A 16846-nucleotide genomic window follows, 5' to 3' on the forward strand; every position below is an offset into this window, starting at 1 on the left:
GACCATTTAAGTTGCTTTTGGACGGTGGCTCGCAGCCCCAATATGCTGCCGCGTAACTCTATTCCAACGACGAAACGGCAACTTAGCGAGAATCGAAAATTTAACGAAGTAGGTACAACAGGAGCTGGCAAGGCTCCTGCATTGGTCTATCCGTCATGAGTGACACACCGGGGTAATGTGTCACGTCAGGGCAGAGCTGTGTTCTATGCCGGGTCTGGATTCGGGTCTTGATCGGCATCGGTGGGCACGGCCGCCCTGGCCGGACTGCCGGCGTCGCTTATGCTCGAAGGATTGGATAAACGGCGCTTGATTTATATGAGTAGGTACTCCGGCTAATGTCTCTACTCATGTCTCACTTCGTCACACTGTCAGGGTGGCCACTCTGTCATCCCCAAACATGTTATGTTTTCTTTCGACCCGCTAATCTAAGTTACACCTGGCGTCGATTCTGTTGCCCCAGCATCTGACATCAACGTATCTGAATAATGACATTGGTGACGCATATGCTCGTCAAAGCCACCCCCAAACTTGGGCCGATGACTGTCGGGTCTCCTCCATATTCTGTCCTTGTGCATACTGCATTGCCAGCCCCTGCTGTACGTATATCGTGAATTTTCGATTCTCGCGAAGTTGCCGTTTCGCCGTTGGAATAAAGTTGCGCGGCAGCATATTGGGGGTGCGAGCCACCGTCAAAAACTAACGTAAATTGTCAACAGCAATGCAAAGAGGTGTGTAATTGCTCAGAGTTTGCTTTTTGAAGAATTAACAAGTGATACGGTACGTTAAGAAGGCAGCGTATTCTTGAAACGGATTATTTCGAGGCAACTACCCGGAATCATTCATTCTTTTCTGAGCTCTGCTTGAGTTATTTTCTATACCATCGACACAGACCACCGTGGCAGACGCACCGATGCTGCACTGAAACTTTCCGCCCCGAAAACATGGGATAGCTCACCCCGATCGTGTGCAATAAGACCACGCACTTATAACTTCCCACCGCCCGGCCGGCCGCCCGGCAGATGTCGTGGCGCGCGGTGCCGATAAGGCGCTGCCGCCGCCGTGCGGCGTCGAACTCTCGCCCTTATTGACACCGGCCGGTCGGCGGGCGTAACATGGTCCTCTTTAAGCCGTTTGAGGAGCCCCTAACAGTTAATACTTTTCAGTAAAAAGGGCATCATTGGTCTCAGAAAAGAATATCGCACCACATGAGCCATGAGCCCATATACTTTTCCAAAATTCGGTTTTTTTGAACAACCCTACGGCACAGTCTACAATTCAGGCGGCGCGTAACGGCTAACGCCGGCCGCCGCGCCGCCGCGCCGCCGCGGCGGCAGGATGTTTGACTTTACACCGCTATTACTAGAAAAGTTGTGAACCGATTTTCTTATTTCTTGCACGAGAAGATCCGCAATTCAATTCTGGACAGGTAGCCGAAATTTCACATTAATATTATGTTTGCGGCGCGAGTTATTGGCGAAAAACAGGAGGGGTGGGCGAAATCCGCCCCCCCCCCCTTCCACTGCGCGTGTTAAAACGGGTAAAATCGGCCAAACCACTCGATCCCACCGCCTAAAACAACTTAAATTACATCATAAAATCTCCCAACACACCATCACAAACAATTCATAATGCCCGTGCCTTCCTGGTTCAAAGAGACACTGAAGAGATGCCCTTAGTTTGCGGTACGGAAGTTACCTGAAGGATGTTATTTGCCGAACGAACGAAGAGTTAGCCAGGGCTGGGCAATCTGTGACAAAAGGAAAAATCGCCAGTTACAATTTTGACTAGAGAGATGCATGTAAATCCAAACATACAGCTAGAGAAATATGGCAGGAAGCATGGAACGTGAAACGCGGTAAACGTTTCAATCAATGGTTTAGTACTTCCGAAACCTGCTACTATTTCTAATTGACAAAAACGTCCACATAAAAAAAAACACAAAACAAAAGCTAGCATTTCGAAAGAAGAACTTTATACGATTTGTTACGTGCTGGGCGAGTGTGCAATATGTCTGTTTAATCTGACTTCATCTATCATTGGGTAAATCAAACTATATTGATTTGCGAATAAACCAAACCAAAATTCCTCCACCGGCACCCACCTGGAACGTATCCGTTTCCCCCTCGTAGTAGAAGGTGGACTGAGGCGGGGCGCCGGCGCGACCCAGCATCCTACCAAACAGGCCGGTGAAGAGGCTCCTCATGTAGTAGACGGCTCTTCTGAACATCCCCACCGCCGGCTTGTGGTAGCCCATGTGCTGAAGAAAATGGAGGCAAAAGTCAGGCCGGAGGGATAATTCGTCCCATGAAGGGTATAAACCGTGGGTAAGTAAAGTAGGAACACGATGCATCAGTTGAAAGAGATGTAGCCCGTTGAATTGAATTCAATTGAAAGAGATGTAGCGTGCCGTGAAACACCGCCGGCTGTTCCGTACCCTGATTTTGTAGGTGCCCGCCGCGGCGTCCACAGGAATGTTCCAGGTGATGGTGACCTCCGAGTGTCCCAGCAGCACGTCCGTGCGGCTCCACTTGAAGCTGAAACAGAACGGAGAAAACGATCGGACGTGAAATGGATGGCATGGTGTGCCAGAATAACAGACAAGCTCCGAAACGCTGAAATAACTTAACCCGGCCGGGCCCGGGGGGTAATCCCAACCACCGCAGCCCGGGGGGGGGGGCGTTTTTCGCCCCCCCCCCCTGTCTAACTCCGTAAATAAGGGAGCTACGGAAACAAAAGCGATACCAAACGAAAGGTCCTTACGAGACGATTCTAAAGCACCTAAAATTTTTGACCTCAGGTCAATTTTCAAGGTCAGAGGTCAAGGTCAAAGGCAAAAACCGGCACATGTGTAGTGATCTGAAAGTAAGCCTTCTAGAAGACGGCAGGCGGCATCAAACCGGAAAATTGGGTGTCAAACGAAAGAAGAGAATCTGAGGATTCTGAAAATGTGCTCAGAGTGAAAGGTCAAGGTCAAGGTCACGCTCAAAATTGACCTCAAACTTGGCATTTTTTCGCACATCTTGCGTGCTAACTTCCAAGATGTTTTGAAATGTTTTGAGGCTTATCAGTTCCCTATTTGTGGTTCATCTTACGATACAAGGCTGCTCAAAGGTCAAGGTCACTGAAGAGTATCCCTGCTAGAGGCTATTTCACTAATTCAAGTTAGTAGGTACCTAATAATAAATAAGACAATTTTGCCATCCGGAAGCTCTAAATGAAGGCTTAGAGGAAAATAAATGCCAGATTCGTGATCAGCGGGTACAAATCCATCATAAACGACCTTTCATGTGTCAAGGTCAACCAGAGGTCATTCGAGGTCACATAAGGTCAACATAAAACTTGACCTTTTCCGAACAAAATATATATCATTCGACGCGGCTTGACAAGGCGAATGCGATGGTACCACTGCCGTAGCTCTAGGACCATTTCATGGTGTGTCAAAAGTGGAAATAGCCGCCCGGCTTTAGTTCGCCAGCCTTGTCAATAGATGGCAGTACCACAATATGGGCAGCGGATCGTGCAATTGACGTCAAATTTTCGTTATCTGCTAAGAATTGAATGGCGGATCTTTTCATGCAAGAATCAAGTAAATCGGTCCACAACTTTTCTAGCAACAGAGATATGAAGTCAAACACCCTGCCAGAGCGGCGGCGCGGCGGCCGGCGGCGGCCGCTACGCGCCGCCTGGGAGACTGGCGGCGCTGAACGGTTCCGACTTGGCACTGCACTAAAACCTGTTAACTGCTTGGAATAGTTATTATAGCAAAATTTTCATTCAAGTGAGGAATAACCAAGGGCAGGAAGTATGTATGCTTGTGTGCGTACTGTGTAAGCCAAGAAACTGCATTAGCAGATACTCGCTAATATTAGATCCAGCCAAGTCCAAACGCATACCAGGGGCTGTGTTTCTGATGGGTCAACAATATTTATCGTTCGAGGGCGGATACAGTTTTAACAATACAAATAATATTTTTGCACAGCTCTATTCCTTGAATAATTCTCTTCAACGCCTCATTCCTAGTTAAGCGAATTAGCCCACCCTTGTTGAATAAATAAGGCGATTTCGCCACAAGGTCGCGGAAAACCGACCGAAAACGGCCGCGCTCAACGTTAATTTGGGCATGCAGACTCTTAAATACTCGCATTGGGCGGGTAGGGTTTCCCAGGTATTGGCTCCAAAACACCGTATTCGGCTCCGGAATACGTCCAAGTGACCCGCCTCGTTCCTAGTTAAGCTCTAATTAGATCAAGTGACTCATAAGGAGCGAAAAAGCGACAAAAAGCATGAATTTCCCTATGGCGGCGGGCTGCCGGGTTGCCAGACGGCGCACCGGCTATTTCCACTTTTGACACACCATGTTGTCGAAGTTATTTGCGAAAAACTAAAACCACATTTCGGGGTCGTTGACCTGACCTCTGACCTCAGGTCACCAAAACTATTTTTCTGTTTTTCTCTATGTCAAACGCTACACAACCGTGCTCGTAATTTGTCTTTATCTCTAAAACTCTATTTTTAGCAGCTATTTGAAGTTTGCGTCTGTGACGCCGAAGTTTGCCGTGCAGGGGTCTAGAAAAAATGGACCTTGTGACGTCATCAAGGGGGCTAGGTCCAAATTTTTTACTTTAGAATTCAAATTGATGGGAGAAAAGGTACTGAAAGTTTCGCTTTCCTATCCCTAAGCGTTCGGGAGCTATCGCAAATATTCGCCAGGGAGGGCGAAAAACGCCCCCCCCCCCCCCGGGCCCGCGAGGGTTAAGTAAAAATAAAACGTTACAAACGACCACTGTAATAGATGTGTTGCGCCTGAATTCTCGTCAAACAAAGTTGAAATAAATTTGTTGCAAAACACACAAAGCTTTGCAAGATACTCCAAAGCATAAACTCTATTAGACACGGTACTTTTCTTAAACGACAGTTGGGGTTCCTCTGCCATAACATTCGCCAAACTACGGATGAGTTAAGCTGTGCCCTAGGCCTCGGTATAGATGTCATTTGCTACACTGATAAGTCAACGTAACTAGCCAAGTCCCGTCCGTGTCTCACAATGTTTCCCAGGAGGCGTCTGTGGCCACCACGGCCCAACTGCCGTCCTCCTGAAGTTTGAGAACCTCCAGGAAGGACCTGTCAGTCATCGGATTATTGCGCGGATGGCCGGAGACCTGCGGAAAACGGTGAAAAATACGTAAGTAAACTTGCTAGTGTAAATTACCGTAGCAAACGGGAATGCTAGTCCTTATTTTCATCGAACTTAACCCTATTCCTGGCGGGGGGGGGGGCCTCAGGAGCCCCCCCTGAGGTTTTTTGGTTATATCTCCCAAACGCGTTGAGCTAGGAAGCTCAAATTTTCTGACTTTTCCTAAAAGGCTTCTACGCAACATGTCTGAAAATTTTGAGTTGATCTGACCTCAGGTCAGGTCACCAGAGGCGGTTTGGTGACGCTACCTCAGAAAAGTTTGCAATCACGCCAGAGCTAGAGTTTTTGACCGATCAATTTCTTCTCTTCAGGGTTTAGTTAGGGTACCAGTATGTGCAATTTGTATATCTCGGAATTTTGATATCGGTGACCTAAGGTCAGGTCAATTTCGCGACCTCCCCATTATAAGTCAATGGGGGAAAAATCAACTCCCTGTTTTTACCACTAAAACGGGTCGGAATGGCCCCATATACCATACATGACTTCATATACGATCAACCTTCACTACCTTGAGGTCTGTTTTGCTGTTGGGCAGCTGTGAGGTCATGTGACGTCATCAAAGGTCACCAAAGGTTTTTGGCCAATAACTCCGTACAGGAACAAGATACAGACGCGTGGATGGTCTCATTGTGTTCAGCTCGTCAAGACGCATCGAATGATATACATGATGACCTCGAGGTCACGTGACCTGAGGTCAACCTTTGACCTTGACCTTTCGAGGTCAACATATATATCATTCGATGCGGATTGACGAGAGGATCACGATGATGCCCTTAGTTTGTTCCTATCTCGACTAATTCGAAAGTTATTCGAGAAAAACTCTCTCCATTTCTAGTGCCGCCATTTTGACTTTTTCGACCCCTGTGACGTCATCTTTGACCTGACCTGAAAATGACCTTAGTAAAAATTGTAGATCTTGGCCGTGCGTATCCGATGCCGTTTACCGCTTGTCGCTATCTTGCTTCGTTCTCGAGATCTCAGGGGGGGGCCGAATCGCCCCCCCCCCCCCCGCCAGTTTCTTGTCCCGGCGGAGCCCGCCAGGAATAGGGTTAATTGAGTTTTCTTGAGAGGTTTTATAAATTGCCCGAGGTATCGTACTTTCATTATTTCGTTCAGTGTTATAACCTGACAACGAAGGTAAGGGATTGTAAGCTCCAAAATAAGTTAAATAAATGATTCAAGGCACCGTTAATCAATCATCGTATTTCAAAAGACACCGGACTGAGTGCATTGAAAGGTATCATGGAAAAAACCTGACGCAACTTAGCGGTACATAAATCAAGAAGCCATTAAAACCCAGCCCCACAGCCACCACACAAGCCCCCCCCCCCCTTCGACTCACGAATTTCACGACCACCGTCTCTCCGGGATAGAAGGCGCCGGCGGTCGGCTGCTGCGTGACGTCCCCGAAGTGGTGTCCCAGCGGGGCGGCGTCAAACAACACACCGGGAACGAAGCTCATCTGAACGTCCAGCAGGTTAGGGGGCTGGGCCTCGTCCACCACCGGGGTACCCTGGGGGGGGGGAGGGGGCTCTGTCAGCGATTGGGATCATAAATTAAAGTCGATAGGGTGTTAAGAGTGATGTTCAAATAAAAACAACGATAGGCGTTATCACAAGTGTATTCGCGGCCATTGGGGCGACGTAAGAAAAGAAGAAACCAACTGGCCCCAAGAACTTTAAATTATCAGTTAGCATGCACCTTTTCCTTGATGTGTAGAGAATTTACCATAATTTTTTTACAGAAAATTGCATTTAAAATCTTCCATTTATGCTTTTTTCATCTTTTGCACAATATGTTCTTTTACTAAGCTAGAAACACTAATTAGAAATAGTTCCCGCATCATCAAGAACAATAGGGAAGGCTTGAAGTGAATAAAATAATTTAAACGGTTTTGTAATCTATGTGAGGGCACTTCTAAAATTGCCTGTAGAAATATTGAAGGCAAAAATTCAACTTTTTCACAAGACGGATGTCTATAAACCTATTTAACTTGTGACAACTCAGCCGGTATTTCGTCGCCTATGAGCCCAGCTTTCCCTAGTGACCGATAGAGGCGCTGCTATCGATGTCCGCCCGTGCCGCCTAACGAACGGAATTAGCTGGGGATTCTGTTAGTGATAAGAGCTTCGTAAGTGTCCAGAGAAGAAAGGAAGATAGGATCGAATTGTCCAGCGAAGATTTAGGTAGAAATGGTAGAAGGCTAGAAGCTACTTGATTGTTCATTTCAGAACAGTAGTTGACGTTTTATGAACGAGCAGCTAAAGACGGGCTCATAAAAAACGGCAATGAGTGTCATTCATTCATAGTGCTAAGACGCATTAAGATATAATTTCGCATTGATCAATTTTACACCTACCTGAAAATTGCATGACCCTGACCCAAATTACCTTTGACCTGTGACCTCTTTTCCGAGACCATGTTTGGCCGGAATCGCGATTCGGCGCATGTCGGCTCGCATTAGCCGCGCGTTTGCAAGCTTTTCGTGGTTTCAAACGTTCAAACATGTGATATGATGTTGCTCCCATGCATTAGGGTGGGTGTCAAGGTCACCTGAAGGTCAGGTCAGGCCATTGACCTTTGGTGACCTCGGTTCACTTTTTCGAGTTTTACATGTTTCTAGGCTAGTTTTTGGAGCTGAATTCGAATTTAGCAACCATTTGAACATTTACGAAGTAGTTTTGGTGCCTTCGTAACCTGTTACGAAGCTGTCAGAGGCGGATGACAGGTACTACGAATACCCGTAACGACCCCTACCGGTTGACCTGACCTGACCTGACCCGACCTGGTCTAAACGCTTAACGACATCATCTGTGATCAAAACAAACACGATATTCGTGATCAGCACTCCGGAAAACCCCTTAGCAGCCACACTTTACGACTTTCTAACAAGTTCCGATATTCCCGATTTTTGGGTCATTGACCTGACCTGGAAGGTCAACCGATGACCTAGGACCTTAAAGTTAGGTATCATTGGCTTCCTCTCGTGACAGGCAGCACGATCGTTTTTACCGCGAAGCTCTTGCTCCATCAGGGGCCAAACGCGAGGGGGATCGTACCACTACCAACCCCCCTTGTGCCGTCGAAGGACTCAAAATGGCCTGTGCCGGCGAGGGTTTAACTGTTGTATGAGCAATGATGGTAAACGTCCCCCACCTGGATCATCGCGGTGGCGAGTTCCTGGAATTTCTGCAGATACGCCTGGTGGGTGTGGGGACCGTACACGGTGGAAGCGCCCTCGTAACGCTGCTTCTGTGGACGCAAAAACACCAAACATATATCAACGTTTTGAACCGTAACATAGCAGCTGGGCATTGTTTCTAAAAGAGAATGAGTGTCTTCTTTAGATATATAAAACACCACACACATGAGTGTGAAAAACGGGAGCCTACTGTTGCATCGTAGAATGCCTTTTCAAGATACGGGATCACGCCGTTAGCGACAAGACACTTCTTATTGTCATTTTAATACCTGACTTGAAACTATTCCAGTTTGGTTTCAATTCTGTATTAAATTTTGAAGTGTTTTGTCGAATTTACCTGACACTATTCGAATGTTATGATGTAGTAGTATTTTGTAGTAGGGCTCACCTGGTACTCCTACAGGTTGTGGTATAGTCGGAGTTACTCACCTGATACTCCTCGTAGGTAGTGATGTAGTCGGATTTACTCACCTGGTACTCCTCGTAGGTAGTGATGTAGTCGGATTTACTCACCTGGTACTCCTCGTAGGTAGTGATGTAGTCGGATTTACTCACCTGGTACTCCTACAGGTTGTGGTATAGTCGGATTTACTCACCTGGTACTCCTCGTAGGTAGTGATGTAGTCGGATTTACTCACCTGGTACTCCTACAGGTTGTGGTATAGTCGGATTTACTCACCTGGTACTCCTCGTAGGTAGTGATGTAGTCGGATTTACTCACCTGGTACTCCTACAGGTTGTGGTATAGTCGGATTTACTCACCTGGTACTCCTCGTAGGTAGTGATGTAGTCGGATTTACTCACCTGGTACTCCTCGTAGGTAGTGATGTAGTCGGATTTACTCACCTGGTACTCCTCGTAGGTAGTGATGTAGTCGGATTTACTCACCTGGTACTCCTCGTAGGTAGTGATGTAGTCGGATTTACTCACCTGGTACTCCTCGTAGGTAGTGATGTAGTCGGATTTACTCACCTGGTACTCCTCGTAGGTAGTGATGTAGTCGGATTTACTCACCTGGTACTCCTCGTAGGTAGTGATATAGTCGGATTTACTCACCTGGTACTCCTCGTAGGTAGTGATGTAGTCGGAGTAGGTGTTGGACAGACCCGAGATCACCACCTTCACCGTCTCACCGGCCTCAGCGTACCTAGCCGTCACCTGCCGGGAGAGGATGATAATTAGATGGTAACCGAATGTTGCTTACTATTAGAGAACACTTTCCGTCAAAGCATTCTTTAAAATCATGAACCTTCGTGAAATGGACAGGGAAAAAGGTCAGTTGAGGGATCCAATCAGCAGACGTACGGCGGAAGGGGAAAGTCCATTTCAGGGGTGGGGTGTATAAGCATGCAGACGGTAGATGAGAGGTCACCTGACAGGGTGGGTAAGAGGGGAATGACCAAGACGGTGAGGAGAGACATTACACCGTTATTGTGAAATAGCAAATTGATCTAATTTACATTTACAGCCTCTCTAAACACCCTAAACTCAATGTATCGCGGGTACCCAGTGATGCAAAATTAGCCGTCTCGTGAACCTACAGTAGCCAATTTAGTCATAATTATCGTCATCCAGATTAACTGTACCGAGTGACGACAATACCACCTTTTAGATCCTGTCGTAACCAGTAAATCATATTTACCGCCTCTTAGATCTTATGATACCCAGTGACGTCATATTTACCGCCTCTCTGATCCGCCGTCCGGCCATGGTGGTCAGTTCGCCGGGCATGCCGATAATGATGACGTCACCCAGTCGCAACAGCTGAACGGGCACGATTTGGGGCTGCCATGCGTACGGGTACTCGATCTGCCCGGAAAGAAAAATAATAAACAGTCGGGTCAATATCTATTATATGATGTATTTGATCGAAAACTGTAAGTTCAGCAGCGACGTGTAAGAAAAATATACAAATTTATAAGACATAAAATGTAAATACCAAATATGTAATGCACATAATTCTTTGACTTCATCTGTAAATGGATACATGGCCTGTTGGCGATCTGATAAATAAATAAATAAATAAATAAATAAATAAATAAATGAATCATAGCTATGAAACATGGACCTAATACGGAAGTCAAGTGCATTTGTGGAACGACCTTAACTTCACGCAATATTATCTCCAGACGTCGTTACCCTATACAGTATACAGAAGCGTGTGTAATGTGCATTATGCAATAAATGCATTGTGCATTGTGCATTGTGCACATGCAATGTGAAATGCGCAATGTGCACATAAATCTACAGCTAACATCTTCCGCAGCTTTTGAACAGACTGGTAGCCGGCTGCGAAATGGTTCCTGTCCAGGCGCTTGTCACACATTGCACGTTATTTGTGTCTGTAATTGAAGGTAATTGCTACCGGCCTCTTTGTGAAAACGGCAACACTTCCGATACAGACTGCTCAGATCGACGTAAGCCACTACAGGCATCGCACTATAGTCGACTACAGAATGATGTTCCACTCCTCAGAAGCTATCAGATGACCGGAGCGCTAAGTTGTGCCGTTTACCACGCAATTAAGCGTGTCGATTGTGAGCATTGGGACAAAGCTATAATTTGTAAACTCAGCCCGTGTGATGCGGCACAGCCTACCACTAGAGGCAAATAATTGCCTGTGAAAAGTGGAACATCATTCTGTAGTTGACTATACATACTACACTACACTATATACATTACGCCACACTACACTACAATACACTATAGAAGCCACGCGGGAAGAAAAACGAGAAGAAAAGCGGGAATCCACTACAGACTTTTTTCCAGCATTTCAAACATGACGCTTATATCTGAACAATGGACATTGGACAATCAGTCCGTGGAAAATGAGCAATTGTGCCACCCTCTTCCTCCTTCCCCAACAGAACACGGCAGTTTCCTTGTAAATGCATAGGTATATCGTCTCGAAAAGACCGAAGGCAAAAGCCTGAATCAGTGAAGAGTTCGCCTGCACCTGACATGCACTTGAAGTTAATAACTGATTACTGTTTTACCTAGCTAAATGTGGCCGCTCGGAAGCCTATGCAGAGTCGACCACAATTGCTTATGAGACGCCGGGGGAAAATGTAAGGACGGTATTCACTGAAGGTGATGAAAGCTTTTCAGCAAGGGTGAGTGACTGCGTTTAGTATTGATTAGATTCATGAGCCCTACTATACGTGCATATGCCCTCAGCACGTCGATGTGTCGCAATGTACCGGACACTATGAGAGACAAGCGCAAAAAAAAACAATTCCATACTTTTGCCATTTGGTTATCAAAAAGATACACACCAAAAGAAACTCGATGTCCGCAAATCCGTTTAATTTGCATGCGAACTACGCTTGTTCCGAATTGTTGGCTGAAACCTTGCGGTACAGCATACCTGCAGGCGTTACCACTAGCGCCATCTATGAAGTGAACTATCAACTTCAGCTTCATGGAAACTCATCTCGCCTTTATCTTGGCATCTGATCATAACCGGCTTGCCAAGAGCCAACAAACTATGAACTCTGTCCCTACATGAGCTACACTAATCTACATATATAAAAATAGAACACCGTTGGATTACACCTCAGAGAAGCACCCAGTCTCTCTTACAGTCTCTCTTCTCTCTCAGTCTCTGTTACCTCTCCGGTAGCCAGCAGAATCGGCTTGGGCTTGTGGCACGCCTCCAGTTCCGGAGAGGGCTTCTTGATCATGTCTCGGATCGTGTCCCAGAACTCGTTGCCTGTCAATGATGAGATATTTCAGTCAGTGATTTCAGTAGGAAATTGTCGAGCTTGGCCGAAATGCCCGAAACTACGACAAAAAAAAACAAAAAAGATGTCCTTAACCCGCGCACCGACGGGGGGCGGATATCCGCCCCCCCCCCCCCCCCCTGAGGGTTTTCGCGGAGAGCGGGAAAACCGCGGCGCGTAGCGCCGCGAAATTTGGTACGACTATTCTCTCATCAATTTTACACATGGTGTGCAAGTTTGAACCTCCTAACTTTTAAGGTCAGGTCACCAGGTCACTTTGAATGACCCAACCTCAAGTCACTTTTTTGCAACTTTGTCACCGTGCCAGAGCTACAATAGATGTCGGAGGCCTTTGAAAGTCGCAGGATGTTATTAGGTCATTAGTAGCTACAATTTGTTTATCTCGGAATTTTGATATCGGTGACCTAAGGTCAGGTCAATTTCGCGACCTCCCCATTATAAGTCAACGGGGGAAAAATCAACTCCTTGTTTTTACCACTAAAACGGGTCGGAATGGCCCCATATACCATACATGACTTCATATATGATCAACCTTCACTACCTTGAGGTCTGTTTTGCTGTTGGGCAGCTGTAAGGTCATGTGACGTCATCAAAGGTCACCAAAGGTGTTTTGCCAATAACTCCGTACAGGAACAAGATACAGCCGCGCGGATGGTCTCATTGCGTTCAGCTCGTCAAGACGCATCGAATGATATACATGATGACCTCGAGGTCACGTGACCTGAGGTCAACCTTTGACCTTGACCTTTCGAGGTCAACATATATATCATTCGATGCGGATTGACGAGAGGATCACGATGATGCCCTTAGTTTGTTCCTATCTTGACTAATTCGAAAGTTATTCGAGAAAGACTCTCTCCATATCTAGCGCCGCCATTTTGACTTTTTCGACCCCTGTGACGTCATTTTTGACCTGACCTGAAAATGACCTTGGTAAAAATTGTAGACCTTGTCCGTGCGTATCCGATGCAGTTTACCGCTTGTCGTTATCTTGCTTCGTTCTCGAGATCTCAGGGGGGGGGGGCGGTCATCCGCCCCCCCCCCCGTCGGTGCGAAGTTGGCGCAGACCCCCCTCGGTGCGCGTGTTAAAGGTAGACTGCCACCTTTTTTTCACAAAACGGTTTTCACTAGAGCTGAGCCACCTATGTCCCAGACTGAAGTCGGTTTTCCGAAATTCGAACCCGTTTGCGAGAAATCGGAGACCAAAGTTCAGTTTGATGCCATTTTTTTAGTCCAAGAAAACCGACATCTCTACTGTTTATCGATAACTTTGAAACATGAATTTTCTTATCTTTTGGCAAATATATGTCAAAACTTTGATTGTTTCGAGATCAGAGAAGAATTTTGGAGTGTCAAAATAAAAGTTAAACTTATATATTCAGTAGTTCATTTTTTTTCAAAAAAGTGTGGGAAATGGGGTTTAACATGGGCCAGACCCATTCCAAATAAAGCCATGATTTTTAAATGTTTTACGAAGTTAAATGCAAAATAAATTAAACATGGCCAATTTCTTATGAAATCATATATTAGTAAATCATAAAATACCTTACTTTTTCAAATAAAATGTAATAATCTTATGACCTTGAAGTCTAGTGATGTGTAAACATTGTCGCTAGACATTAACCGATTGATAATTGTATGATAATCGATAGTTTTTTCGCGATTCACGTGATGATACTTTGTCAGGTGAATTCTAAAATTTTGTTTTGTCCAGGGAATAAATCATAGGCCGATCTGAGAAAACTTTTTGAAGGTGGCAGTCTTCCTTTAAAAGACAGAGTGCCGCTATTCGAGTCAAATGTCATATTGCATTGGTATAGGTAAAAATGAACGATTGCTGTTAAAAAAGATGAAATGAATAATGGCACGAGAGCATATGAGGCTCATATGTTTTCGAGCATGAGCGAAGGCCCAGTATTCCTTTCAATGATGCTGTTTTTTCCGCTACCAGTACAGTTTGGTACGTGGCACAAAAGTACAGCTGATACGCTGGAAGCGTAACGCAAGCTTGTCAATGTGTGTGTACCTTGAAGCATCGGTATTCGATTTATCATTGGGAAATATCAACAAAACATTCTTTGACCTTGACAGAACGCCATCCCTAGTAGCACATCAATATTGTATCGATGTTGTATCAATATTGACAACAATGTTGTATCGATGTAATTCTGTTAGCCACTTTCGACATTGATACGATGTTGAATTTCGACATCGTATCAATATTGACAGGACAACATTGTACAACATTGTTTCGATGTTGATACAACATTGTCTCGATGTTGATTTTTGGTTGATTCAACATTGTCTCGATGCTGATTCTTGGTTGATTCAACATTGTCTCGATGTTGATGCAACATTGTCTCGATGTTGTTGTGGACAGACCTATACGTGTACGAAATCCCGTATCCCGTAATTACCTAAAGTATTCCAGCGTCACCGTCACAGTCAATATTCGGGGAAAAATGTATTTCTATGATAACTATATGCACAGCTCTTCACTTTTTTCGAGTCAGTTACACTTCACATATCACGTCACACAACCTCGGCCGCCGCTCAGTCTCCGCCATCTTCACATCTTGAGCGGTTGAGTCAGGGCCGTGGGGGTTGAGTCGCCTGTCGAGCCTCGCACTCCTGTAACAAAGCGGAGATTCCTATGTAACAACGGTAATAAATTGGGCCTTTGAGTAAATTCAGTTCAGTCATTTTCAGCTCAGATAATAGATATTTATGTAAGTGCATTTAGCATCACGCATGTACCAATACGTCCTACTACCATGAATCTATTCTTTTATACTTACCGGGCCCTGTTTCAAGTCATGACGCTACATGACGCTACCGGCAGCACTTTTTCTCTTTGCCGCAGGCAAGTGAGTGACGACGGTGAACGCCACCATTTTGAAGAGAACGTTTCAGCGCCAGTTTTTTTTTTAACTTATCACTGCAATAACTAGGATAAATGCACTGATTGTCACACAGCAGAAACTGGCGGAAACCTACATGGTCGGATCGAAAGAGGAGACGCCAGACGACACTGGACACAACACACTCAACACACCCGTCCGCACTCTGCGAGCCGGCACAACGGGACGGGGGACGCGCGATCCCCTGTCGCGGTCTCCCCTTCTTTAGCCGGAGGCGAGGATGGGACCGCCCGCTGCCGGCCGCGTACAGTATTCAAAACGGTCAGCGGTCGCTAGATTCCAGTCGGTACGGTCTCTGAAAGAGCACAGCGCACGACTGTTGGGAGGGGACCAAGGCAGGCACTAACTACCGTGATACTTGAATGGCACCGGTGGCACCCGAATAAAATATAATTCCGATACAATAATGCTGCTTAATTCAACGTAGGTTGAGGATGTTATAAAAGGATTTTATGAAGTGGAGCTATCTTTATTTAAGGATCGATTCACTTTATAACTCTCTATATATCATATTCAAGACGTATATGCCTATATAAGATACCAATAGGTACTATTTCTATACGACCATATTCGTCTATTTGGAACCTCAGTGATCCCACCCTTAAAGTCCGATTGACGCCTTAGGACCTGTCGAGCCAGCCCATGGGACCCCTTACACCCGAGGGGGCATTTGCCCCCTTTAATGCTGTCAAGTGTCAACACAACTGCGGGGCAATATAGTAATTAAATCACAATGTTGGAACTCTGCTTTTATCAATATTGTGAAATCAACATCGTGACAATGTTGTATCAATGTTGAATCAGAACGTTGAAATTCTACCTCTGTCGATATTGTGAACTCAACATTGGGACAATGTTGTATCGATGTTGAACTACAATGTTGAACTTCAACCAAGATTCGACAAAGCACAACCAAATATCAACGTGATATCAACGTTGAATCAATGTTGAATTCGTGTTGAAGCACCAATATTGACAATCAACCTGATTTCAACATATCTCAATGTTGTATCAATGTTGTGTGCTACTAGGGATAGCAAGCATGCTTCTAAAAAGCATATGCATCATGAATCGCATTCAGCTATTTTGCGAGGTTCTTATCACTTGGCAGCTTTACCTTTGAAGCACTGCGGTTGTGGCTTTCCTTTCCTCACATGATCCATAAGGCATGACTGATAGATTGTAATAGATAGTGCATTCATATACTTATAGAGCACTTGTGATCACAGTAGAGAAAACGTACGAAAGCTTTTTATGGGGGAGTGCCATGGTGGAAGCAAACTAAAAGAAAAAAAAACAGCCCGAGACATCTGAAAACATTGGTAAAACCGGTAAAACTCAGTTGAGCCAGCGGCAGAGAGCTCTGCCCTGCCACTCTGACCCGTCCGACTGACCTGTAGTATCGGACTGGGTGAAGTCGAAGGCTCCCGGTCCGTCCGTGGTGCCCGCAGCGAAACTGAAACCCATCGCTGCCTTACACGTCTTTACCTGAGAGCAGATAGACACAAATACGTCAATAAAATGCATCACGTTTTCGGTTGAAACCCAATCACCCGAAAACTTTTTAGATTATTTCGAGAGTTGTTATTTAAACTTTCTCGCCAAGGTCAACTGTTGAATGCATTTTCAGTTTTGTTTGTCACACGCATAAGATAAACTGAAATGAACTGAACTAAGCTTACGGGTGACATATTAGGAGAAATTTTGATTGGAAAGCAATCACTTTAGACCACCACTATACAATCGACTGCCAGCTTCTGAGTTATATATGTCCCCAATACATACA

General features: G+C 45.5%; 1 protein-coding gene across 1 annotated transcript in view; it reads right to left on the reverse strand.

The window, feature by feature from the left end:
* Nucleotides 1–1531: 1531 nt before the first annotated feature.
* The window catches only part of LOC122393502 (neutral ceramidase-like), a gene marked incomplete at its 5' end in the record, with an annotated part of 33287 nt that continues 17972 nt past the window's right edge, over nucleotides 1532–16846 (reverse strand). Inside the window, 10 exons of the mRNA XM_043389561.1 lie at nucleotides 1532–1747; nucleotides 2102–2257; nucleotides 2435–2534; nucleotides 5044–5159; nucleotides 6537–6707; nucleotides 8351–8446; nucleotides 9453–9554; nucleotides 10080–10205; nucleotides 12008–12108; nucleotides 16455–16548. Coding sequence (XP_043245496.1) covers nucleotides 1706–1747; nucleotides 2102–2257; nucleotides 2435–2534; nucleotides 5044–5159; nucleotides 6537–6707; nucleotides 8351–8446; nucleotides 9453–9554; nucleotides 10080–10205; nucleotides 12008–12108; nucleotides 16455–16548 — 1104 coding nt within the window. The remainder of the gene's footprint in view (nucleotides 1748–2101; nucleotides 2258–2434; nucleotides 2535–5043; nucleotides 5160–6536; nucleotides 6708–8350; nucleotides 8447–9452; nucleotides 9555–10079; nucleotides 10206–12007; nucleotides 12109–16454; nucleotides 16549–16846) is intronic.

This window comes from Amphibalanus amphitrite, unplaced genomic scaffold (genome assembly GCF_019059575.1).
Source record: "Amphibalanus amphitrite isolate SeventyFive unplaced genomic scaffold, NRLGWU_Aamphi_draft 000538F_arrow, whole genome shotgun sequence".
NCBI lineage: Eukaryota > Metazoa > Arthropoda > Thecostraca > Balanomorpha > Balanidae > Amphibalanus > Amphibalanus amphitrite.